Raw genomic sequence first — 26,514 nt, 5'->3', positions numbered from 1 at the left:
GCCACTCGGCTAGGTGGGGTCGGTGGGGTCGGTAGGTCGGAGGGCCGTCGGGGCGTTGGGTTGGCTCGCCGAGGCATGAAAGAGGCAGCGCCAGGGGCCGTGCGTGCGAGCGGGGGCGGTGCGGCGCGGTGCGGCGCGGGGCCGAGGCCGTGCACACAGAAACGGACATTCGTCGAGCCCGACTGGCCTCTACGCCTGGCCGGCTGGCGGGCCTCGCCGCCACGGTGGTGGGATTGCGGCCCAGTCCTTGTTCCCCTTGTTCCCCGCACGGCCGGGCTGCCCGGACTGCCCCGGGCGGTGTGGTGTGAGGTCACGCGTCGCACGCGGCGCACGCGTCACGCTGCAGGCCCTCTGACCTTCCAGAGAACAGAGCGGGCAGAGCGGCCGCTGAGTGGCCTGCGGGTCGGGACGGCCGGGACGGCCGGGACCCAGTACTCAAGCCACTCAGTGGCCGCCCCCTGGCCGCCCCGCCGCGGGGGGGTTCGTAGCCGGGGTACCATTCTTTCGCATGGGCGAGTCTGTCCAGCCTTCCAGCCCTTCCAGCCACAACCCTTCCAGCCCTTCCAGCTGCGGCTGTGCACACCTCTCCGCCTTCCTGTTCCTCGCGGCCTCGCCGCGGCCCCGGCCACGCAGGGCGCCGCCTCCAACCTCAAACCCGCCCCCGTTTCACTCGCGCACTCCGCGGGCGGCGCGCTGTGCTCACTCACTCACTCTCGCGAGGCGGAGCAGTGGTGGAGAGGGGCCATGCATTATGCAGGGGGTCCTAATGGTGATGAGGGGTGTACTCATATCGGGGGAATGCTCACGCGATTGTGCGCGCGTGTGTGTCTAGTTGTTCGCGTGTCTCCACGTGTGTGTGTCTATAGTGCGTCTAGGCGTGTAGGTGTGTGTAGGTGCTTGAATCTAGGTGTGAGTCTAAGAATGTGTCCGTGTGTGCGCGCGCTTTTTGTGTGTGTGTGGTGTGCGCGCGCTCAAAGTGGAAGAAATTGCATCGCGGGCGATAAAATTTAATCGGGTTCCTCCCCCCCCCCCCCCGACGTGCGCGCCTCGCCGCGCCACATTAGCATGGCCCGCGGCCCGAATAATGATAATAATAAAGTGTCCGTCGATAACGAGCAGATGGCCGGGGCGGAGCAGGGTGGGGCCACCGACAGTGATAAAGAAAACAAAAAGAACAAACTGGCGGAACGGCCAGCGAAAACAACAACAACAACAAACAGCAATGCGGCGGGTAATGAGCAGTGTGCGCGATGGCCGCTATGGAATCGAGGGCCGCTGGCACTCGCCACACACTCGCCACACACTCGCCTGGCCCGCCTGCCTCGCCCGGCATCGAGGGCGGCAAGAGTGGAGAATGGAGATGGCTGTGCGGATAACGCACTGTTTACTTTGTCCGTGCTTTTCGTGCGAGATTCCGGCCTGGAGATTGAGCGCGCCAGCCGAAATCTCTCTCTCTTTCTCTCTCTGACACACCACACACTCACACACACATACACACACACACACACACACACACACAGAGGCTCGCGCACCACACTCACACAGACCGCCGCCGCCACCACACACGCACCTAAATCCCCTTTTGCTTTATTCAACGCTCGGTCGCACATCAGCATATCGCGCACTAGGCTATATTATAGTGTGTAACTTTAGAGCCGGCCCGGCTTAAAGGGACGCTACTGGCCAAAACACGCACGCACACGCACACACACGTATACGCACGCACACGGTTGATTGAAACCGGCTGGGTTATTCGCCCTGGCCGTGCGTGGACCTCGGGGACCAGCGGACTGCTATTTACACGGTCCTATTAGGGGCACCACCACTACCCCCACCCCCTCCCCCAACTATTCTCCCCCACCTCTCCCGGCTACCTGCTTTCATGTTTCTGCCCCCCCCCCCCCTTCCGCGGCCCGCCCCTGCCATTCACCTTAACGGTGCTCTGCCTGCTCTGCCAGCTCTGGCTCCCCATCCCTATACGGGAGCGTTGCCCTCCGCTAAAGCTCTTGGTGCCCCTCCCTAAGCACGTCATACCTTTCCACCCTCCCCCTCCCCCCCCCCTCCCCCTTCCCCTCCGCCGCCGCGATGCCCTTTCGCTTCGCGCGTACCGGGGCTGTCGCAGGCTGTCGTCTGGAAAGCCTAGAAGACCTGGAAGGGCTGGAGTGAGCTAACTCCGGAGTGGCGACCTTTTGGAAAACGCACTGCCCCCTTCCCCCTCCCCCCTCCCCTCCGCCTCCCCCTCCACCATTCTCGGCTCGACGACTCGTTAATACGCACGGGAAAGGGGAAGCGACGCGGCGACCAGCCGCGGCTCAACTTAACGAGAATTTATTTATTATTTATTTATGTTATGGACTGGGTTAATTACTGGGGGGGCTCGCAGCATTCATTCCACCGGCAGGACTTGGCAAACTGATTACACTGCGTGGGAAAGCGAGTGTCTGCGAAGCAGAATCGCTTTGACTTGTAATGAACTTTTTTTTTGTGGGAAGGTGCGGCTTTTGGCTACCGGCTTCCCCTTTCTGGAGTCAGCCTGCGGCGCCTCGTAGTCTCGTTCGATTATTCGAACGATTCTCGATTCTCGTTCGATGGATTCGATTATTCCTGAGCTCCGTCTTTTAGCGGCCACCGCCATGGAGCGGGTGACGGATGCTGGTTGCCGGGGCGTGCCCGGGGCGAGCCTGGAGCGTGCCAGCCTCGGACAATGGAGGCGCAATGAGGCGGCCACGACAATGCAGGCCGTTCAGGCCTGCCAGGTGGCGGCCTCGGCCTGGGCCACGGCCTGGGCCACGGCCTGGGCCACCACGCCACGAATCTCGTTAAAGCCGTCAGCCAGCCTCGTCCGGCCGGCCGACCCGCGACTGCCTGCGGCGCGGCCGGCGGCGACCTGGGGGCGGCAGAGGCCCTCTGCCAGGGGCGCCGGCGCGGAGGGTCCCCGAGTGAAAAATTATCTCTAGAGGACAATCGCCCCGCCGGCGGCCAAGCAGGGCCAACAAAGCGCGGAGCGGGGCGAAACGGGGCGAAGCGGGGCAAAGCGGGGCAAAGCGGGCAATCGTGTGACTCGCTGGGGCGCGCTGGGGGACTCGGCGAGGGGAAGGCGGCGTTGCTAAGCGCTGCACTCCTCGGATCCAATTACAGTCCTGGAAAAGCATTTCTTATCTCCATTTGCCGAATTCGCTGCTAATGCACTGCCACGGCCAGGCGGCGACGCGACGGCCTCGGCGACGACGTGGCGTGTCAGCGTGTCGCTCGGGCGCCGCCGTCAACTCTCGATGGCGCGACACGCTTCGACACGACGGCAAAACGAACTTGGAGAGGCGTCACGGTCCTAGCCCGACTCCACTGCGAACTAAACTGACTTTGGGCGGCCACTGCGCACTTTCCAAGCCGGTCAATCGTGCCCCTCGACATGGTGGGAACACAACACAGAATGCTTTGAGTATGAGTACCCCTACGGAGCATTCATGCACACTGTTTGGTTTGTGGGGTCGGTCCGCCCTGCAGGCAGTTCCACGCTGCTCCAGCCTTGGCTCCAGCCGCTCGTTGTCGGCCTGGGCTGGCCTGGTCGGATGGCCTGGTCGGCTGGCCAGCCTGTGCGGCGCTGTGCGGCCTGGGATGGGACTCCCCAGCCGTCTCGCGGGTTATGGATGGCCGTGGCCGCGCCGAAAAAAAATTGACAAAAGTTGGTCCGGGCCGCGCGTCCGGCCGGCGGCGTGGCCGGCGCGGCGCCACCACAGTCCGGGCCGTTGGAAATAATGAGGCGATCGGGGCGCCATGGTCCGCCATGGTCCGCCATCGTCACAGCGGTCCCGGACTGCGGACGAGGGTCTTCGTCCCAACGAGCGCGAGGAAAGGAGACAACGCTCCGGCAGACGCCGCCGGACAAGTCAGCTGATGTCGCTGAAAATTTACAAAACTTTGTCATTTATCCGACGGCCGCGTGAACATAATTTGAAGGCCGTTTGGCGTGCGCCGACGAAGGTTCGAAACCGCTGGGTCGGCTGGCTTCCTCGCAAGAGTCGGATAACTGGACGCAGCGAGTCCCCAGCCTTTTTTTCCGGGCGTGGGGCGAATCCGAATGGCAGTGTGCTTTCCCTCTCTCTCGCACTCGTGGGCTACCCTTCGCCGTGCGAGAGAGACAGAGCAGCCCGCTGGCCGTTAGCCGCGCATTACGGCCACGCTGCCATTGGCTGCCGCCCGGACGGCGAGGCTCCACGCCGCGGGTGTCGCCCCCGCGTCCCGGCGACCCGGTGATGCATGCCTCTCCCCCCCCCCCTCTCCATGCCACCATTATGCCCCCGAGATAACCGCGATGAAAAAGGCGGCCGGGGTCGGCCACCGCCAGCCAAGCCATTCGGAACAGCGGCTCTGTCTCTCTCGCACTCACTAGTGTGTCACGAGAGCGACAGAGACAGAGCGACGGGACGGCCCTTCTGGATCGCTCGGGTGGGCCACCTTTGCCGCCGCCTTTCTTTGTCTCCTCCGACACACGCTCCCCCTGCGCCCTGCGGGATGCTTCCGAACAGCGTCCCGCCCTCTGTCTCTGTCGCACTCACGGGGCCTCGTCGGGTGCGACAGAGAGAAAGGCTCAGCGAGTGTGCGGAAACAGTCCCCAGATTCCCGCTACGCAGGCCGTTCCACGAAGCAGGCTAATTGGCTGGCTCTTCCAGGACAGGGACAAAGCGGGCCGCTCGGGCCGCTGTACGGTGTAGGGCTTGGTGTACGGCCCGGCTGTACTGAGTCGGGCGGCAGTCGGACTGCAAAGAGTGCAGGTTGGCCGCACGGCCCACAACCACGTCCAAAAGCACCTTTCGCCCGCCCCTCCGTCGAGCCCCGTTGCCTCGTTCAACTCGTCTCGCCATCCCGTTTCCAAAACTACCCCTACATGCCCCGCTGATGCCTCTTATGACGAAGACCCAGTGCGAAATCATTACTTTTCACCACCGGAATTTTTTCATCAAATCCCCCTGTAGAGGCCACCACCACAAGCACCAACTTCGTGCCGTGTGACACCCACTACACCGCTCGTCCCTCTCCCCTTCCCGAGAACATCATCAGCCTGCTCAGCACGGCCTTCAGAAAAGCCACCAGCCGCCACCAAGTTGGAGCTCGGCGCGCTCGGCGACCCAAGTCGGGGAACAGACAAAATTGACACCTTTAGCGAATTTGAGCGCGCAAGCCAAGTTGGGTAATCCCAGTTTGGTGCGGGTGGGGCGCTCTCACACGCGATCGGATCTCCAATATAAAGTCGCAGGCCGCGCCCCGCCGCGCCCCGCCCCACCCCGCCTCTGCGACCCCAAGAGTTCCCAAAGCCGGCGACACCCACTCGCAGTTGTCTATTTACCAGCGGCTGTGTGCCAACTTTTACAGGAGTGTGGGGCGGGCTGACGCCGAGGCTGACGCCGAGGCTGACGCCCCTCGCGCGCCTCGCCTCGCCTCCCCGCTCTGCACAATGGGAGACTGCATGGTGCCCGACGCCGCGACGCCGCGACGCCGCGACGCCGCCCCCTCTGGATCGATGCTGCAGAGAGCTGCAGGAGAAAAAGGCCGATGCCTCCCTCCGTGTTCGGTCGCGGAGAGCAGGCAGCAAAAGCCGAGAGAAGATATTAAACTGCCTCAATTTGTCTGCGAAGCACGTTCCCGCGAAGAGGCTGTAAATGGCGACATCTGCTTGCTGTGGTGGCCACTGCCTCTTATCTGGTTGGAGACCGCCAAGTCGAAGCCCAAGGACCGCCGCCGTCCTCGAAAAGTTGGTCAAAACGCTGGCGGATGTGTACCACCAATCGGCGGCTTTGCGCGGCCAGTGCTCCCGGTCTATTAATCCCGCCCCAACCCCTCGACGCGGGTGTCTGTGGTAACGACCTTCTTTTGTGCCCTGACTGTGGTGTGCGATTAACAACCTCAGTTCAGGAGCACTGCCCCCGCAAACTTGGTCGAATGGTCGACCAAATCTGCGACGCAACAAGTTGCCGGGCAAGCGGCTTCACGCCTTGCTTCACGCCGCCACCGAGGCCGCCACCGTGGCCGCCGCCGTGGCCGCCAAAGGGTTGACGCGGAACGGAACAAGGCGACCGGGGGCGGGCCGGGCCATTCGAGCAGTACATTCGGCCCATTACTCGCCGGCCTATGATTGGCCGGACGCCGAGCCGACCCAACCGCTCTCAACGCCGAGACGCCGAGGCGGAGGCGGAGCGGCCAATCAAGGGAACAATCTGCTAGTCCGCTTCCCGCGCTCCCCGGACCAGAGCGTGAAGCCATGGCGAAGCGGCGTGAAGCGAGGCAGGGGCCGCGCCTCCGCGAAGCAGGGCAAGCAGGCCGAGTCTGCCGAGCCGAGCCCAGCGCTCATGCCCATTAGCGGCGCGTAGCGGCGCACTGATAATGGTGGGGTGGGTGGAGTGACGGCAGCAGAGCGGCCAGTGCGGCGGCGGGGTTAATCCCGTGTGTTCCAAAGGGACGAGGGGGGAGGGGGAAGGAGGGGGACGATACCGCTCTGGTAATTCATTTTACGGTGGAGTTCAACGAGGGCGCGCCAGGGTGCTTGGGTCCCTGGAGCTGCCTCTCCCTGCCTCCTCTCCGTTCGAGGGTCCTGGCTGGCTCTCTCCAGGAGCCACCCCCTTCCCCCGCAGGACTCTGTCGCGTGTTTCGATCCCCGACAGCGCGGCGTCGGCGGCGTCGGATGGAACCGCGCACGTGATGCGCGATGCCCGTCGAGATACGCCGTTATGTCCAGCGCGGCGACCCGCGCGGGATTCTCTGCTGAGACATTCCAGCGAAGCCCATTCGTTTGGGGCCACCTCGGGCCCGTCCGCCCGTCCGCCCCCCGCCTGCCTGGCTGCCTGCTGAGCCTGGCCACCTTGGCGGATGCTTAAGTCGGTCTTGGGGCGGTCCGGGCCGCCGCCGCCGACGCTGCGCGTTTCGTGTTGCCAATAAGGAAGTCCCACAGGGCACGTCTTCGTCGTCGTCAGGGCCGAGTCGGTGTAGTCATGGCGCGGTGCAGTCACGGTGGAGGCACTGCCAGGCACGGCGCCGTCCCCGCGGCCTCGCGGCCACGGATTAACTTTAATGAACGTTGTGCTTCCAGCGCTTCCAGCCGGCAGGGAGCTTATAACGTCCTTGACTTTAAGCACGCATTGTGTCTGTGCGTCATACGTTGTGTGTGTGTGTGTGTGTGTGTGTGTGTGTGTGTGTGTGTGTGTGTGTGTGTGGCGGGGGCACGCTTGAGGGGATTCGGCGCTTGCCGAGGCAACCACAAGCGCGCCGTCGTCTGAGTATCGAACCGCGTCTGGTCCCGTCCGAGTCCAAGTTGTTGCCTCCAAATATTGATGTTGAGCTGCTGGGCGCCTGGGTGCGCCTGGGTCCGCCTGGGCTGCTCGGCGGCGCGAGGTGGTGCTAAGTTGCCCTCAACTTGGCCCGCCCGACCAGTCGCCCCGGCCAGGCGTGCCCATCGGCGTGCCCCGCGGCATCCCCAGGCAGGACGTCTGTTAGGCGGCTCGAGGCCCCGGGCCCTCTAGGGTGGCGGGCGACCCTTGATCTGGGACGTCGCGGTGGCCTTCGATCCGGCAGTGCCGTGCCGTGCGCAGTGCCGCCGCGGCCTTGCGCGCCGTGCGCGGGGCGACAGACGGACAGTGAGAGGCCCTCCTCGCCGTCAGAAGCATGCGTGAACACTTTTTTCCAAGGTCATTGAATCGCCTTGTGAAATTCTCAAAGAAGTTCTCGGAAATTTTTCCTCACAATTTCGCGCACTCTAAAGCTGAGCAGCCTCCCTCCCAGTTGAACACAATAAAAATGCAACCCGTGTATGTTTTGTCTTGTTGGCAGTGCCGGACCACATCCGGCCCCGGGTGTGCTCGCTGCCAGAGAAGCCGTACAATCCGCGGTCGGGCGACGACCTGTACCGCCTGCGCACCTTCTCCATCACCAACAAGGGCGGCGTCGTCAACTGCGGGGACTCCATCATCAACCGCCGGTCGCGCTCCAACACCAGCGTCAACTCCACGGCCAGCAGGTCAGTCAGACGCCTCACCGCGCGAAAAGAAAAGAAAGCAACAAACAACATCAAGGGAATAAACGGGGAAATGGCGGAGGAAGTAACGAAGCTAATACCATAACGCTTTTGCGGTGCAAGGAAAAACCCAGAGAGGGCAGGGGGTGGTGTAGGCGGCGTGGGCGTGGGCCTCCATCCCTGCCTCCAGCCCTGCCTCCAGCGGCCGGGGCGTCGAACCTGACAAGCGTGACAAATTGGCCGGCGGCGATTGATTTAACGGAAGAGAAGGGCGGATCGGGACTTACTGCGTACCATTTTTGGCCCGGCCGGCCCGCTGGTTGGTTGGCCAGCCTGCCGGAGTCCTCTGGGGAAACTGTGTGCATCCTCTATTGATTTTCAACCATCGCGCCAGTTGCGCCTCGCTCGCGTCTAATGCACTCGAAACAGAATGCGGCACGATGCCAACACACAACGTCCCGGCAGCGGCAGCTCGCCACGGCGCGGCAGGGGCGGCACGGCACGGCACGGTAAGGCACGGCACGGTGTGTAGCACGGTGTACCGCGCGGAGCTCAACAACATCGGATTCCGATGACGGCAGGGGCTGGCCGGGGCTGGCAGGGGCCGTCCTGGTTGTCAGCGCACGTCGTCTACACCCTCGCGGGCTTCGCGCGCCGACGCGTCAGCGAACCGCGGGGGAGTGATGGGCGAAGGGAAGGTCGGTGTCCGCACGGGAAAAATCCGATGGCAAGCTGCAAAACAATTCAAAACAAAAAAAAACGGCCTCTCTGTGCTGTGGAGAGCGCCTGCGGAGCGCGGGGCAGGCAACCCGGGTGCAGGCGTGTCGGGCGGGACTGCCTACCCTCGGCTTCGCGGGCGTCCAGGCCACCAGACGGAGTGCGGTTGGCTTACAGAGGGCGCGTGCGCTATGGCCCGAGCCGGTAGCGGACCCAGAAGCGGCATTTTTTTTTTGGGTGTGGGAGCACTTTTTGCCCGCTTTCAGGCAAAGAACAGACTTTTGCCCACCTTTCAGGCGGCCATCTAGGTTCCATGGGAGGCAGAAGCCGTTTGCCCTTTCCCTGTTTTCACGCCCGCTGCCCATATTGTGGCTCATTTTGTGCTCTCTGTGGGCCCAGTGCGGGGCCCAGTGGGGGGCCCGGCGCGGGGCCCAGTGGGTCCAGAGACACATATGTGAGAGGGTTCATGACGTCGGCAAAATGTGAGTCATGCGACCGAATATTATTGCCCCCTGGCAGCGACATCTTCCCATCTGCTCAAGAGGCCCCCGTGGAGTTGGAGGGTGGCGCCACGCCGCGACGGGGAAAAGGGGGGGGGGCACTTCGGTGGCCAGTTGTATCCGCCTCCCAAATTCGTATCTCTCGGTCCAGCGACTCGGCGGCCCCCGCAGCCCCCTGAGACGAGAAGGGGTCGTCGTTATTTTTCGCGGCCATCCAGCTGGGCGGGCAGGAGGCTGGGCAGGAGGCTGGCCGAAAGGCTAAGGCGGGGTCGTAAAAAGGAAGCCTGCCGCCCCGCCCCGCCGCCAAGTTAGCACCGATCGCCCTTAGTCTGTTGGCATGGGGACACCGGAAGAAACTCAAGCAGGCTTTAATGTAACTGTCAAAACGGGAAACGAACGCGGTCGTCTTTTTTGTGTTTCTGCGGTGTACTTGATGTGCCCCCGCTTGAAGCCTTTTGCGTCCCCAGACTCGATCGAATGTCACAGCCAGGTGGTCGAGATATTCTCCGTCATGTCGCTATCTCCCTGTCGGCGGTGCTGCGGGGTGCGGAGGGTGCAGAGGGTGCGGAGGGCAGAGCAACAAGTGACAGGACCGCGACGACAGGCCGCCTAACGTGCTTTCCCGCTCCACTCAGCTCAGCTTGGCAGAATGCAGCAGCCTCAAAAACAGAAAGCGTCAGCGCGCCTCGGTGCGTTGACGTTCCCCCAAGTTCACACAGCGGTCGCGATGTCACCTTGGCTCGCCTCGTCGCCCCCCTGTCACGGCCGTGCAGCTTGTGCGAGTGGGGCAGACATTTCCCCCGGTGGTAGTAAGAGAGAGGCCGTGCCCGGCCGTGCCAGAGGGTCACCCGCAGTAGTCTCGGGGGTCCCGGTCCAACCCCGGTGTACTGCCACCCCACGCTATGGCGTCACTGCGGCCCCACGTCCGATAAGCGATGTAAAGCAGCGACGTGCAAAAGAGGGAGGGAGTCATTTGCCCACTTTTTAACCGTCGTTTGTCATCCAGTGTAGCGCCGAATTCCCTCTGTGCAACAGGCGGGAGAGGAGCACCAGCTGCAAACAACCCTCTTTTTTTCGTGCGTCGCCGCACGGCCACCGGTGCTGCAGGGCGTGCATAGGGCCCGGAAAAGGGCCTGGCCGGGCCCCCTGTTTCTCACACGAGGCGGATGTACGCGGCTAGAAAGAGCGCCGCGTCAGCATCAGTTACAATATCGTTGCGAAGGGCCGCGTTTCATGTGCCCGGGATGATTTGGCGGGAAATGTATGGGCCTTTTGTCAGCTGCTGGAGTTGTAAACGTGTAAGTGACGCGGCAATAAACACACCTACATACCAAGCTGAGCAAACACCCTCGACTGTGTGTGTGTGTGCCGCCGATAAAATTTATTGCGTGCTTACGGCAGGCCCAGATCCTCCCATGGGAAATCCAATGTAAACCCCGTCGTTGCCGGCAATGTTGGCACGGAGTGGCGATGCGTGGCGAACGCGCTGCCAAGAAGCCTGCTCAGTGCTCAGCCCGCGCAAGACGCGGTAAGGCGGGGCAGCCGGCCCGAGCTGCCGCTACACTCGTAAGAGGGCATCCATAATCACAGCCCCTGTAACCGCACCACTGGCAGGCAGGGCCTGTGTCAATACTACTCCCCGAGCCAGTCATCCCAGCGCCACGCTCCAACACAACAAAGACCCCTTTTGACGCGTGATGCTCTTCTTTGGGGCTGGAGACACGAAAATGATCATTTTCTTGTGCAACGATGTGTGGTGGTGCACCATACCACCGCAGATAGATCGTTTCATTCAAAACATTCGCTTAGAATAACTGCGGGATCTTCTTGTGTGTGTGTGTGTGTGTGTGTGTGTGCGCGCGCGCGCGCGCGCGTGCGCGTTTCAAAGGGAGGAGCGTGGAAATCGGCAAAGCCACTGAGTCCCGCCGTAATCACGAGGCGACCTTTATTGCGCAAGTCTCTTTGCGTGTATTTGGCCGTTCGATTGCGCGCGTGTGTGCGTGTGTGGGTGTGTTTGTGTGAGTGAGAAAGAGATGGTGTGTGCGCATGTGAGAGTGAGGAAGAGGCTTTCCTCTGCTCCTCTCTCTTCCCTCATCTCGCTCGTCGTCCTCAGCCCTCCCCATAATGGGGCCTCCCGAAATCGCCGTCTTCTTATCGGCCCCCGAGCCATCAAACTCCATGTCCATCCAGACGAATAAAAAGAGTGATCAACGATGTTGACCGCGATAAAAAGGAAGCTAATATTTTTGCTGCTCTGCAATCCAAACATTTGTGGGAATAGGATGAGTAGTAAGGACTGCCCCAAATCACCCGCCGAAAGGATAAATTATTGACCAGGCATTTTAGAACTTTTCTGTACTTTTTACGAGTTTTGTCTATTTCCTGAAATGACCTAGCCTAGAGTATGACCGGCTCGGGCGGTGGGTGACCTGGGGTATTCAAGATGGCGGAGGATGACTCGGGGGAGTTCTTACTACGATTTCGTTTCCGTGGGCGCTGAAAGGCCTGGGGTATCCAAGATGGCGGAGGGTGACTCGGGGGAGTTCTTACTACGATTTCGTTTCCGTGAGCGCTGAAAGACCTGGGGTATCCAAGATGGCGGAGGGTGACTCGGGGGAGTTCTTACTACGATTTCGTTTCCGTGAGCGCTGAAAGCGCGGTCCATTGGTGGTGGTCGGCGCGAGTCGGCAGCGCCCCTGTCACGTTCCCCACCGGAAGTGTTCTGATTGGGGGGCCGACCCTGAGCGCCGTGGCCGCTGTGGCTGTGGTTCCAGGCCCCACCAGCACAGCCAGGACGGCCCCCAGGCAGCCCCACTGTGGTGATTTCACTCCTGTTGACACAATGCGTGACAAAATGTGTGCCATGAAAATGAGTTTTTAAACGTTCTGATTATAGGCAGTATTGAGATGCGCCATCAGAATTTCACACGCAAACTTTCAGAACTGAAGCCATCAATGCTCGACCTACCAGAATAGAATTGTGAAACGTCAGTAATCCGAGAGAGAGAGCCTGAAATGCCCGTCGATGTGCACACGAGTGTGGTCCTGACTGCCGGCTGACGGCGTGGCAGCGCTGGTCCAAAGCCAGGAAGGATTCGAGTCAGGTCTCCGACCGCGCCGACCGCGCCACGGCTCCGCGATCGATGCTCCCAGCAGTGCTGGTGCTGGGCCTGGTCTGTGCTGCCCGCCAATATACTCTCTCGTGAAAAATGAATCGTTCAACCTCTGGAGCGAAACTGTTTCGGCATTCAGAATTGAAGCAGGGTGCTTGCAGGAGGCTTCCACGCAGAGTGCATCGTCAGGGTTGTGTGCGTGCGTCTGGCGTCCGTGTGTGCCTGTGTGTGTGTGTGTGTGTGTGCGCGCGCGTGTGTGTGCACAGGCCAATCGCTGTATAATGGTGGCTGGCCGCAGCCAACAGGTGGCCTGCCACGGCAATTACGTCCCTGGCGAGCCGCGGTGTGGGGGTGCCACGGCGCGGCTCAAATAAGCGCGAATTAAAACGCGAGGAAACACCTCTTCATTATGGGGCTTGATTTAATTTGCAGGGCCGGCCGGGCGAGGCGGGGCGAGGCGGGGCGAGGCGGGGCGAGGCGGCCGCGTTGCGTGCGTGCGGACGGTTTGGAATCCGATCCGCCTGCCCGCCTGCCCGGCTGGCCCTGCTACAGTCGAAACGTGAGAAGCCCCTTCACTCCCCTTCCCCCGTTACTTGCTGGACCCCGCTCCACGCTCCCCTCGACCCCATCTGAGGCCTCGCCAGCGGGCCCAGCGCCCCGGCAGCAGGCAGTTCATTGTCCCTCCTCAGTCGGACCAAGTCGGCTGACTTTTAGCGCTCCCTGCCAGTGTTGTTGGTGATCCCTGCGGATCGAAGTTCTGGCGGCGGCGCCGCGGGAGCAGGGGGCCGTGGCGGCTGGAAGGCTGGGAGGGCCTAACGTTGGTGTAACACGCACTGCCGCGCCGACACCTGCCGGGCCACCCACGCCAGCCTGCCCAGCCACCCCTCCTTCTTGACCTCCGAAGTGGTTCGCCACCAACGTCGAGACGGCGACATCGGCGTTGTTTTCGGTGTAGTCTGAGCCCTTCTCCTTCTCGCCGTTGGTTTTTTTCCCTTTTGCGAGTTTGTTCTGGGGTCTTATCCGTCCCGCTGCGCTCTGCAAACCTAACCTAGACCTCGCCCGAACCAGACCGATGGCAATCACAGTGCCAATCTTGGCCTGGGCCGGGCCAGGCTGGGGCCCCATCTACCTGGCGACCGTTCCAGGGCCGACCTGCCGACAGGCTACTCCTCTCCACCAGGGCCTCTGCACGAGGCGGTCGCCGCGGTCGGCGGGGCGGTGCTACACAGCACCGGTTCTACCTCCGTCTTCTTCCGGAGGGTTGCGTAGAGAGAGAGTACGCAGTGTACGCTACACCTGGAGGGTCTCTTTGAATACTGTAATGCGTATGCACACACGCACACATGCAGTGCGGCCGTGCGTCCGTTGACTCATGTATAATACATGTCGTATAATGGCTCCACCCCGCCCCGCCGCGCGCCACCCCGCCGTGCTCCAGATAATTACTCGTTCGAGACCGATTCCAGGATGCCGTCGGCCTTGGAGCCCTTCGGCTGGTGGGGCGCGGCGGCGCATCAAAGGGCCCCACCGTGCCTCGCTCCAGCCGTAGAGTGCGCACGGTTTCCACACGCCGCGCCACTTAGCTCCCCGCGCGCGCCAAACATTTCCACAAACAATTATTATTTGTTCCGGTTTGTTGGCGGCGTGACCTACTTTCGGGGGACGCGCCGGCACCGAGGTCTTTAGTTTAGCGGGGCGGGTAGGGCCCAGGGGGCCTTGCCGCGCTGACATGCGGACGTCCTCAAAGGACCAGAGGACACGGTGATGTGTCGCGGTGCGGGGGCCCGGCGCGTTGGCGCGGCAGCGCGGCAGCGCGGCGAGGGGCTTAGCAGCAGGCCCCGTTGTCGCGCGGAGGAAACTTTGACGGCTCAAGTCACGCTTGGCGGCGCGGCACGCGGCCACCCGGCAGAGAGCCGATCATGGACAACACACGGACCGGCCCCTGTCTGCTGCAGCCTCCGCAGCAGGCCCAAGCACCAGGACGTCGCGCCAACAGTGAGCGAGCTTCGGGTCGCCTGGGTTTTCGAGTGTGCCTGCCAAAAGTGGGCCGGCGAAGTGGCTGCCGCCTGACGGCTGCCTGCGACTCGGGGATCAAGGCTCAAGGGGCTGAACAGGGCGGCAGATTAGTGCGCGACGAGGGGAGGAGGCGGGGAGGGGAGGGGAGGGGGCGGGGAGGGGAGGGGCGGCTTACTGCGAACGACGACGTGACTGTCACCGGGGCGGACGAAAGACCCGCTCCAGATATTTTAATGAGAATAAACGCGGACAAGCGGGGGGGGGGGGGCATGGTGGCAGACAGTGTGAGTGAGGCCCGGCCCAGTGCGGTGGCGGCCAGGGCGGCCTGGGCGCAGAGGGACACTCCGGTTGATGGGGTATTGATTGGCAGCCCTCGTATTGTTTTCACCGAGGCCCCTGCCTGGCGGTCCAGCCCGTCCAGCCGCGAATCGAGGTGCCCCTAATGGGGCAATGGGGCGGCCACTGGGGCGGCATTGGGGCCCACTCCCGCCGCGGCTCGTTGGCCGCGTGCACGGCCAATCAAGGAGCCGGCCATCTCGCGCGGCAGTAGCCTCGCTTCCACCCATACGAGACGCCCCGTGAGTTTGAGAGGGACAGAGAGATGAAAACGACTCCCGGAATCAGTCTGCAGGCCACGGGCTGGCCGTTCAGGTAGTCCGGGACCTGGCCGGCGAGCCTTGCCGGCGGCAGGGGGCCGACCGCTATTATTCGCGCCACCCTGAAAAGAAAATTAATTAGCCCATTTTTAGCGCGGTAGCAGCTTGTACCTACCTGGCCTGGATTGGCCCGCTTGCCGCCCCGCTTGCCGCCCGGCGCCTCGGAGACGGATTGCTCCGCTCTCGTGCCTAAGTGTTCCAGCCCTTGATTACCTCGAGGACCGGGCCGGGCCGTGTGCAGGCCCCGAGGGGAGGGGGCAAGGAGGGGGCTGCGGAGGGATTACCGTGCCGACTTTTGGGGGTGCGAGTGGAGTGCCGAGTTGTGAGCGATGGCCCGAACGGCTCGCTGCGTGCGGCCGAATGCGGCGGCCGGGCGTTCATTCACCGCTCGCACCTCGCCACTCGCACTCGCGCACCAATCCAGACGGATTGCGCCAATTGCGAGCTCGGCGGCCTAGCGACAGGATCCCGACGCAGGATCCCCCGGGACGGGATGAGGGCCGCAACGGGGGCTTAGCGCTGGGGGGAGGTACACGTGGATGGGGCCCACGGGGGGCTCACACCGTCTCCCTCATAATCCCCTCCCCACCCCCCGACTCACACACTCCCAGACATTATCATGAGCAGAAGAAGGAGACTCTGGTTCGAGATCCGGCCGGTCGATTTCCACTTGTCTGCTTTGCCGGCTTTGCCCGAATCTGCCCCATTCTTCCCAGAGGCCGCTCCGAACTCGACTCATCGTCAGCAGAGCAGAGCCGAGCAGAGCGCAGCCATGGCGAGGCCGAGAGCGCGGCAGTGCAGCAACGCGGCGGGCGAAGGAGGCGGGAAACTAGAGCGGCTTGCACGATTCAGCAGCCTGTCGTCGCCAGGCGCGCAGTGCCGCGCAGGGCGCACAGCGGCGGGGGTATCGAACGCACAGGGGCAGATTGTCACTGCCAGAAACTGGTCTCTAAGTTCAAACGGATGTGGTGTGTGTGTGTGTGTGTGTGTGTGTGTGTGTGTGTGTGTGTGTGTGTGTGTGTGTGTGTGTGTGTGTGTGTGGAGGTAAACTGATTGGACCGGGTCTGTTGCAGGGCGTCGGGGCTGAGCGGCGAGCGGTCCCCGTTCGAGGGCTCCTGCTGCGGCTCGTCGTACAACAACGTGTCCTCGGACACGGCCAGCCAGGAGGAGCAGATCAACAAGTTCCGCGTCGTGCTGCTGGGCGAGTCCGGCGTGGGCAAGACGGCGCTCGTGTCGCAGTTCATGACGTCGGAGTACATCCACACCTACGACGCCTCGCTGGGTGAGTCTGCTGGAGGTCTTCGGCGCGGCCACCCTCCGCCCCCCGCCACGCCCCCCGCCCATCGCACAGCCTGGGCGGGCTGCTGCAGCGAATGAAGGACGGCCTGCAATACCTCACCTGGCTTGGTGGCGGCGGCGGCGGCGGCGGCGGGGAAAGGATGGTCGCGGTAATGAAATTGAGAGAGCGCTGAAACATTCCCGGCGGCCCCGGCGTGGTTGTGGGGGCAGAAGCCAGGCGGCGCAGCCCGGCAGCGCCTCTCTCCGGACGAAAGTCACCTCCTTGACCCGGCCCCTCCCCTTCCCCCGCCAACAAGCCCCCCTGATGGAATTCAAACACAGCCAAAGTCGCGCCGTCGGCGGCCGGGCTGCAGCAGCGTGACTTGGCCCCATCCCCGTCGCGTCGCTTCGAGTCGCTCCGAGCCGCTTCGAGTGGCGGCCATGGCTTTCATTTTTGCGCGTGCGTGTCTCGCCGCGGTCTCGGGAATCACTTTGAGGAGGCCGCCATCCTCGCGGTCGTCGTCGTCGTCCTCGTCGTCCTCGTCCCCCGCACTGTGACTGCGACCGCCAAAGGGCCCTCAGCGGATCTAGCGGGCCTCGGCGCACTCATGTTCGCCGCCCCGTGGAGAGCCACTCCACTGCCGCGGCCCTGGGCCTCGGCACTGCCAGCCACTGCGAGCCACCGCCCTGATTGGACCGCCCCGCCCCGCGTGCCTACTCCTACGACTCCTGCTGGCGGCATTCGTTGCAACTCTTTCGTCCGCCGCCATTGCGTGGTGCGCAGCGTGCTGCCCTGGCTCCGGCGGCTCCGGCCAGGTCGGGCTCGGCTCGCTTTTGCAATAACTTGGGCGTGGGTCGGTCGGAGCAGGGCCGAAAAATATGGCGCACTTAAACCGGGTCTGTGTGGGCACTCCGCTCCGCCCCACCCCGCTCCCGCCCCGGCCCGAGGAGGTAGCCACTCCCCCGGGGCGTGTTCGGCCGCCAGCGTGTGGCCGCGGCGCTCTGCCCTGCCAAGCCTCGCCAAGCCCCGGCAGTCCACGTGGCCGATTTCGTTATTCCCCGCATATATTCGACGCACTTTGCGGAGGGCAGGTACACGCCCCTTTTTCTCTGAAAGTGTAGCCGCGGTGTCCCCTTCATCTCGGCGGACATGGAAAAGTTGGCGGCGATTCTGCGATTAGCGCGGCGCCGAATGAGGTTGCCGACTCCCCCGAGGCCTGCCGGGGCCGGGGCCGGGGCCCGCTGCTGCTCGACAAGACCGTCTTCTCCCAGACCGCCGCGCCGACCGCCGCCGCTCCCGCCGTGGGCCCCGCCCCCCGCAAGGCGCCCCGCAAGGCCCCCCTCAAGGCCCCCCTCTCGAAGATAACCCGATAGAGCATGCAAACCGCCGCCGCCTGGATGCTGGATCCCTTCCCTATGCCCCTGGAGGGGCCTGATGGAAAGGGGGAGGGGGGAGGAAGGCGGAGGGGGGGGGGGCTCCGACTTCCTTCCGGATCTACATTCAGAGAAAAGCAGGAACGCCGCGGGGAACTTCCACCCAACATCGTGTTGTTGTTGTTTTTGTTGTTGGCTTATTTTATCTCCGAGATGAACTGGCGACTCACGGGGTTGGCGGCTCATTCTGAGGGTGGCGGGTGTGGTCCAGCCACCGCGACGGTGCGAACGAAAGGGCGTGGTTGCGGAGTCCAGCCAGTTTCGAAAGGCTTTCACCCGCGATGAAAAACGCAGCAAAATGAAAATCTCACGGACAAAAGCGATTAGTTGGATCAATCGATCTCTCGGTTGGTTTTCGCCCAGGCAAGAAAAGCAGCTGTCGGAACGGAGCCAAGAACGGGGTATGGATTCGGCAAAAAAGGGGATGTAGGAAAAAATTTCGAGGGGTCGCGGCGAGGTGGTTGGGGTCGCCTGGGGTTGCGGCTGTTTCCCGGCTGGCAGAATTGTTCAAAACGGTCGAAAATGCCTTTGAAAATTCGGGTTTTAGGCCGACTTTAAGCAGCAACTGCGTCTGATCCGACATGGTATTTCGTCCTTCCTTAGCGGGCATTTGGTCTTTGGACCTTCCTTTAGCATGCCTTTGTTACGGAGTGCGATTATCGGCCTTAGTTTGGGAGCAGTATTGTCTCAAAGTGGATCAAAATGGCATGCAAAGGCATTTTTTACTGTTTTCATCAACTTTGAGACAATACTGCTCCCAATTTAAGGCCGATAATCACACTCCGTAACAAAGGCATGCTAAAGGAAGGTCCAAAGACCAATTGCCCGTTGAGGGAGCAAAATGCCCGCCTCGGATCAGACGCAGTGGCTGCTTAAAATCGGCCCAAAACACGATTTTTCATAGACATTTCTGAGCGTTTCGGCCAACTTTGAGACAATACTGCTCCCAATTTAAGGCCGATAATCACACTCCGTAACAAAGGCATGCTAAAGGAAGGTCCAAAGACCAATTGCCCGTTGAGGGAGCAAAATGCCCGCCTCGGATCAGACGCAGTGGCTGCTTAAAATCGGCCCAAAACACGATTTTTCATAGACATTTCTGAGCGTTTCGGCCAACTTTGAGACAATACTGCTCCCAAACTAAGACTGATAATTGCACTACGTAACAAAGGCATGCTAAAGGAAGGTCCAAAGACCAACTGCCCGTTGAGGGAGCAAAATGCCCGCCTCGGATCAGACGCAGTGGCTGCTTAAAATCGGCCCAAAACACGATTTTTCAAAGACACTGCTGACCGTTTCGGCCAACTTTGAGACAACACTGCTCCCAAACTAAGACTGATAATCGCACTCCGTAACAGAGGCATGCTAAAGGAAGGTCCAAAGACCAAATGCCCGTCGAGGGAGGACGAAATACCTTGTCGGATCAGACGCAGTAGCTGCTCAAAGTCGGCCCAAAACACGATTTTTTAAAGACATTTCTGAGCGTTTTGATCAACTTTGTGGCAATACTGCTCCCAAACTAAGGCCGATAATCACACTCCGTAACAAAGGCATGCTAAAGGAGGGGTCGCGTGGGGTCGCGTGGGGTCGCGAAATTTTTCCTGGGGGTCGCGGAAATTTTTTGTTACAAATTTGGGGTCGCGAACCGAAGAAGGTTGGGAACCGCTGGACTATACGAACCACTGCTCCGCGCAGGGTAGCCTCGCCAGCACAGCGCGGCATTGCGGCCCTTGGCTTATTTCGCCTCGAACAACAAGTCGACTTGCCGGGGCGCGGCAGCCGCGCCAGCACCGCCAGGTATGCCCGCCGCCCGCGCCTCCTCCAGGCCAACCAGGCCGCCTCGCCTCGTCGAAACCAAGTGGAGCGAGGGCGAGGCGCATAGTTGATCCCGTAGGCTGGATTCCACCACACTGCGCCGCGCTGCGCAGAGGGCAGAGCAAGGCCGGACTCGAAAGCAAAACCAAATTGCCTCCCAGTCATCGACAGCAATCTCGTCATCGATCGAGGACAATCGAAGCAGCAACCCTCGAGGAAATCCGTCAACGCTTCACCGTGTCGCGTTGCGACGAATCACAGAGCCACGCAGAGCCGGCAGCCCGCCGCAGCGCAACGCGAGTCCGGGGCCGGCGAAATGACTGGGGTCGCTTTGTGATTTTTGCAGTGCAGGCGAAAGGAAAGGGACTTGGCGAGAAGGTTGCGTGCATACTGCGGGACACTGAGGGGCCGTGGCGAGGGCCGTGGCGAGGGCTTGGCGTGGGTGGCGCCACCGACACGAGGGGCAGCACCGTGCCTCAAGACTTTATTACCGCCAGGCCCCTAAAATTACAGCTCTGCACTCCCCCCCCCCCCCTCCACGCGGAACTCATTGGTCCCATTACCGGTCCACACGACCCTCCGACTGCTCGCACTCACACACGCGTCCTGGAAAAACGGCGAATGGCATCGCGGCTGGAATATTTCTGCGGAAAGGGTTCCGTTTTGCCCCCCCCCCCGGGCGAGGCGAGGCCGCGCACTGTACTACGCGTCGAGATTAAAAAGCAGAGGCCCTCGCTGTCCGTCGGCCGGCCAGACGAGTTTAATTAGTGGTCCACGATGAATGCGATCAACGGTTCTGTCTGCCTCCGGCCGGCCTCTGGCCTCTGGCTTCCGACGCGTGTGCCTGCCCGCCTTCCTGTCTGCCTGCCTGCCTGCCTGTCTGCCTGTCTGCCCGGGACTCAGCACAGTGGACCAGACAAAATTTTGCGCCACGTTCTCCCCCCCATTCGGATTCACTCTACTGGCCTTCACGAGGTGAGTCATATCAGCCTCGCCGCGCCGCCGCCACCCCACCTGGGCCGAGGGCTTGATGGGCTTAAACGGGCCGCAAATTCTATTAAAAATGTTGACGGTAGTTAGCGGGCTTATTAAATTGACGGGCAGCGGCGTTATAGGCATGGCAGAGGGGTGTGTGTCTGTGTGCGCGCGCGTGGGTGTGAGCGAGTGTAGATGAGTAGGTGTGGTGGTTGGGTGGGTGTGTAGGTGCGAGCGTAGCACTGTACACGTGGCCTGTGCCCCGTGGTGGTGGCGTCGGAGGCGTGGTGGAGTATATTGCCCCGCGAACAATGCTTATATACACCCAATGCTTTATCAACAGAGCTGTCGTCGGCAAGCCAAGCCAACGCATCTTGCTGTTCTGCCCCCCCCCCCCCCCCCCCCGCCCCGCCCGGCCACGCCCCACACTGCGGCGAGGGCATGTCCTTGGACGCTGCCCAAAGCGAGCGCATCAGTGTGGGACACGTTTTGGCGGCGCAAGGCTGCTACCCTTTCATTTCACGGCTGTTTAAAATTTTCACTCCTGTCTTTGCTGCTGTTCCAGACGACGAGTTCGGGGAGAAATCGGTCTCGGTTCTGATGGAGGACGAGGAGTCCGAGATGGTCTTCATCGACCACCCAGCCAGCGAGATGTCGGTACGTACAAGGACATGCATGTGTGCACAGGCGCAAGGGAACTCCCTATTATAAATTAAAGAAACCACGTGAGGACAAAGGACAATGTTTTCAGGCTCGGGCTGGCCAGAGCAGACAGGAAGAAAAATCTGCCGGGGCCTTCTTCGGGTTTGGGACCAGTAACGTCACAAAGTTGGTCAAAGAGTGACTGAATCTCCGAAAGTAGCCGTTTTCGCTGATTTTGGGCGGCCACTGCGTCCGACCTAGTTGCGGCCAACGGCCTACCTCGACGCCCTAGTATCCTTAAGACCCTACTCTTTCATGCCCTGTATCGGGGAGATGTTGACCACAACGATTTTGGCTTTGACCGCAACGATTTTCCGACCAAGTTGGTCAAAAAGTGGTTGAATCTCGGAAATTTGCTGATTTTGCTGACTTTGGGTGGCCACTGTGTCCAATCTAGTCGCCGTAAAAGGCCTCCCTCGACGTCCTAGTATTCTTCAGACCCTACTCTTTCATGCCCTGCATCAGGGAGACGTTGACCACAACGATTTTGGCTTTGACCGCAACGATTTTCCGACCAAGTTGGTCAAAAAGTGGTCGAATCTCGGAAATTTGCTGATTTTGCTGACTTTGGGTGGCCACTGTGTCCAATCTAGTCGCCGTAAAAGGCCTCCCTCGACGTCCTAGTATTCTTAAGACCCTTCTCTTTCATGCCCTGAATCGGAAAGACGTTGACCACAACGATTTTGGCTTTGACCGCAACGATTTTCCGACCAAGTTGGTCAAAAAGTGGTCGAATCTCGAAAATTTAGCGAACGAACACGACTCTCTGACCAGTTCAGAGAGGGAACCAGAGAGAGGTCGGGGGCGTGCAGAGCGGTGCGGCCTGGCGTACGGCGTACGGAGTACGGAGCAAGCCGCCATCGGAATGGACGTGTCGAACGCAGACGATGTTAATTTGACGTGGAAGACCGGCGGCCCGACCGGAGGGGCGCGACGCCACCAGATAATTAAAATGCAATAACAAGGAGCACTTTTTAGAAATCGAGTCAGCGGACTTGTTCGTTTCCTTCCGTCTGCCCGCGGCGCTGCCAGGGCACTGCCAAGGCGCTGCAAAGGCGCCGCCGTGGCCTCGGCCGGGGCACTGCAAGCCTCCGGCGTCGTCTCCGTGCTGATACGCTGATGCAGGCAAAATGGGGCGTTATTCCGCGCCAGAGATCAAGAAGGCAAACGGAGCGGCCGGCGGACGGGCCGGCGGCGGAAGGCGGTACCCCCTCCCCTCCCCCCTCCCCTCCCCTCCGCCGCTCCTCCGGGCCGATCTTCTCACCGTCGCTCTAATTAAATTCAAAGTGCTGGCGGGAGTCGGCGAGCCCCATGTTTACCTCGGCATAACACGGACCGCGAGGCCGGGGCCGCCCGGGGCCGCCCGGGGCCGCCAGAGGCCGCAGCCGTTGTGGCACGCCACGCCACGCCACGGCACGGCACGCCACGCCACGGCCCAAGTCGTCATTACCGCGGTGGGTTTTTCAGCCGGTTTATGTTTCCTCGGCCTCCGCAGCATAATGAGTGGGGCCGGCAGCCCTCTGTTTGTCTGTCGAGACGGGGTTTGCAGGTGAGGCGATGGAAGAAGTCGAATTCGCCACAAGTGCCCAGTGCTGGCCAGGGCCAAAGCAACGGGGAAAAAAATCTTTCGCTTTATCGTCGGTGCCCGTGGCTGAGGCGCGTGGAAAAGTCGACGGAATTCATATCGAGGGTGAAACCCAAATGAAACCAAAAGCTTGCGGAGCCCGAGTCCTGCCCGTTCCATTTGAATGAAGCGCGCCCAGCAGGAAAGAACAGAGAGAGGCAGGAGACGGAGAGTGAAAGAGAGAGAGAGCCTCCCTTTTATCTGTCTCCGCGCCATTTGCTCATCCCCGGGCACAAAGATTATTGCGCTGGGAAACGCTTTCTCTCTCTTTCTCGTTCTCGCTGGCGCGGACCTGCCGAGCCGAGCCGAGCCGGGCCGGCCTGTGCCACTTTTCCAGGCCCTTGCATGCCTTCGCTGCCTTCACCCAGGGGCCCTCCCCACCCCCACCCCCAACTCCCCAGGCGGCCTGCACCCCGTCCCTGCATAATGGACCCATGGAGGGGAGGGGGGGGGGCTGCGGTCGGCGCGGCGGACTTGGACGGCCGGCCGAATTGATGTTGTCGCTAATTAAGGGCGGCCCGGCCCAGGAGGGAGCGAGAGGGAGCGAGACAGAGAGAGAGAGACGGAGTCACACAATGGCAATGGCTGGGCGCAGCAGACGCGGAACGGCTGCGGGATACGAACCAAGAATCCAACGGCCACTGCGAGTTTGAGGGCAGCAGTTTGTGGACCGGGTCGAGTGGCGGGCAGGCAGCCAGCCCCGCAGCCAGCCCCGCAGCCAGGCAGCCATGCTGGGGAGCGGGCAGCGTGAAATATTGTGTTTCGTCGTCGTGCTGCGCCGCTGCGCGCAGATCGTGTTCAAACAGTGCAGCGCGCGCGGCGTATTGTGTGCCAAAAGGCGCTGCAGCAACAGAGAACAAAGTGAGCGGCGCTAGAAAAGCAAGTGGTAAACCGAGCGCGTTCCGCGTGTCGCGTGTCGCCGCTTCGTTACCGAACCACGCACGCGGCGCGCGGCCAACCGCTTTGCCTGTTTCGCGCTGCGCGGCCAGCCTCGCTCCGCCATCTCCGCCGGCATAACGTGTCGCCCTAGTAAGGACGACTTTGTCTCGTTTAGAGTTTCTATTTTTCCGGAAAAATAAAATGGTGGAAATATTTCCGAAATATTTCCGAAATATTTCGGAAAAATAGGGAAACATTGGAAATATTGACTTTTCTTTTAAGTTCAGGCGTTTTTAGTTGGAATCTTGAGTGTTCTACTGGAATTAAGAAAAACAAATCTGGAACAAATAAATTAAAGTTTATTCTTGAATTATACAGATTTTCGAGTTACAGACAGTCTGGAATTACAAAGTTTTAGTTTTTGGAGGACCTGGTCACCCATTGTTCCTCAGCTGAAGTCATGAACTCATAAACGGAAGGATTCTTCCTCAAATCTTGGCTTGCTTTGTCTCGCCTCGCTCCCGCTACACCACACACACACTCCTCCCTCCTCCTTCACCTCCCTCCTCCCCGCACCCCGCGCTGCGCCCTCTCGTACTCGACTTCAGACGACTCTGAGTAGTATTCGCGCCATTTTCATTTAAATTTGAAAAGAGTCCTGACCATTGGAAAAACATGATCCGTGCATTTCTAAATGTTCTTCCTACGTTTATGTACTTACAGACGTTAGATGAGTCAAGATACACAACACTGACATTCATTTAGCCCGTAAATGAGTCGTAAGTTATGCAAGTGTCGTAAATAATGCATGATATTGGGTTAAACCGCTAATACAACAATAAAAATCAATATTTCCAATTTTTCCAATTTTTCCGAGGCCTTAGAAATATTTCCGAAATAAATCCGAAATATTTCCAATTTTTCCGGAAATATTTCCGTACCCCGAATCTCTAGTCTCGTTTTGCAGTGCAGGCGAGCATGTGTCGGACCCGAAATGGCATCCGATCATGTGTGGTCTGGCCCTTAATGGCAATGGCAACGGAGCGCCCGTGCAGTAGGCAACGCCCTGCGCTCCACGCGCCGCTGTGCCGCGGGACTGCCTACCCTCGCTCCGTCGGGCGCTCCGTGGCGCGGTCGCTTGGTTCACGGTGTGCGCCCTGGTCCACAGATGGCGAGGGGCGTGAAAACGACACCGAGGGGCCGAGGGGCCGTCCGTAAGGGCCGACCAACACCCTCCGAGGCGCTGCCCCAACCCCCGCAGCGCTGGCACGGCCGGCACGGTACAGGTGCATTAGCAAGCCATTAGCCCGTATCGTTACCGCGGCCCCTCGCCTGGCCTGGCCTCGCCTGGCTTGGCCGCCGTGGCGCCTGACAGATGGGGACGGCCCAGCCCAGCCCTTGGCCCCGCCAGCACGCCACCCCCACTTCTCGGGGCCACGGCGCAACTCACTCGTCCACAAACTCCAGTAACTTTTTCCACCGACTGTACCCGCCACCACCTCCTTTTTCTCCCTCTCTCTCCGTGCGGCACGCCAGGGCCGCGCCAGCAGCACGACCGTAGCACGGCGAGCCTGCGTCACCGCCTCTTCGTCGCGGCCATTCGCGGGTGACGTCACCCTGCAGCCTGGCCTGCCTGGCCCTCCGACCGGGCCTGCACGTGAAGGCTGGAACAATGCCACGCCGTGGCTTCCAGGAACGCGCCACGCCGCGGCGAGGCTGCCCTCGGGCTGCCCTCGGGCTGCGCGGCGTGCTCGGCGATGCTCTGCGTCGCAGGGGCTTTAACCGGGCACACTTTGGCCTGTCCCGCGCGGGGGTCGGCGCCGCTTGCGCAACGCGGAGGATGGCGACGTCGATACCCCACGCCCGGGAGACACCCCCCACACGGATGGCATAAAAAGTCGCTCGGGTTGGGGGTGTCGCGTAGAGGGCTAGATTAGTGCTCTAGCCTTCGTCGGGCGGCATGAACGCGGTCCTCGCCATCTGGAAGGGGACAGGTTGGGGCGGGGCGGGGCGGGGCGGGGCGGGGCGGGGTGGGGGCCGTAAAGGCTGCCGATAAAAACGACTGTCAAACACGCCGAAACTTTACAAAGTGTAAGGGACCCCCTGCTCTTGGCTGCTCTTGGTCCAGATGTGGCCCTGCGCTGCCGGTGCAACAGGTGCGTGGGAAGCTTGCCCCCCCCCTCTCTCTCTCTTTACCTCCCAAAGCACGACTGCTGGGCTCCTCCTAGGGGCCCAAAGAAACGGATCCTCACTGTAGGATTTCCTTAACAGTGCGGCCCTTTTCAGGTGGGAGAGTGTGTGCACACTGTGTGCAAGCCGTTTCGCCCTTTGACCGCAACCCTTCTTGATTGCAGGCGGAGAACTCGCTGTCGACGTACGAGCCGCACGCCTGCGTCGTGGTCTACAGCATCACCAGCAAGGAGTCCTTCCGCACGGCCGAGGACATCCTCAACTACCTGTGGCGCGAGCGCTACACCCAGGACAAGACGGTCATCCTGGTGGCCAACAAGGTGGACCTGGCGCGCTCCAGAGCCATCTCCACCAACGGTGAGCACCCCAAGGCCTGCCGTGTGGGCCACCACACACACGCGCGCGCGCGTTCAAATTGATTTCACGCCGTAAGTGCGAAGTGAGAGCGACAGAACCCTCACCAGAACAGCAACAAAACACGCGAACTATGTAAATTTATTCATAGCGCCCCAACTTGGTATTTTAGCGCTTTTGTTTACGGCCCTGCACGTCGCGCCGCGTCCGCCGTCCGCAGTGTCCGCCTCGGACCGCCTCGGACCGCCCCGCCAGCAGC

At 61.3% G+C, this 26,514-nt stretch overlaps 1 protein-coding gene across 1 annotated transcript in view; it reads left to right on the top strand.

Moving 5' to 3' along the window:
* Nucleotides 1–26,514, top strand: part of LOC117646236 — a 46,953-nt gene that overhangs the window by 17,007 nt on the left and 3,432 nt on the right. The window contains exons 4-7 of the mRNA XM_034387069.1: nt 7,819–8,005; nt 16,078–16,286; nt 21,072–21,163; nt 26,066–26,258. Coding sequence (XP_034242960.1) covers nt 7,819–8,005; nt 16,078–16,286; nt 21,072–21,163; nt 26,066–26,258 — 681 coding nt within the window. The remainder of the gene's footprint in view (nt 1–7,818; nt 8,006–16,077; nt 16,287–21,071; nt 21,164–26,065; nt 26,259–26,514) is intronic.

The sequence above is a fragment of the Thrips palmi genome, unplaced genomic scaffold (genome assembly GCF_012932325.1).
Source record: "Thrips palmi isolate BJ-2018 unplaced genomic scaffold, TpBJ-2018v1 HiC_scaffold_19, whole genome shotgun sequence".
Taxonomy (NCBI): domain Eukaryota; kingdom Metazoa; phylum Arthropoda; class Insecta; order Thysanoptera; family Thripidae; genus Thrips; species Thrips palmi.
The sequence above is the reverse complement of the archived record's forward strand: the minus strand, read 5'-3'. Positions and strand labels throughout refer to the sequence as shown.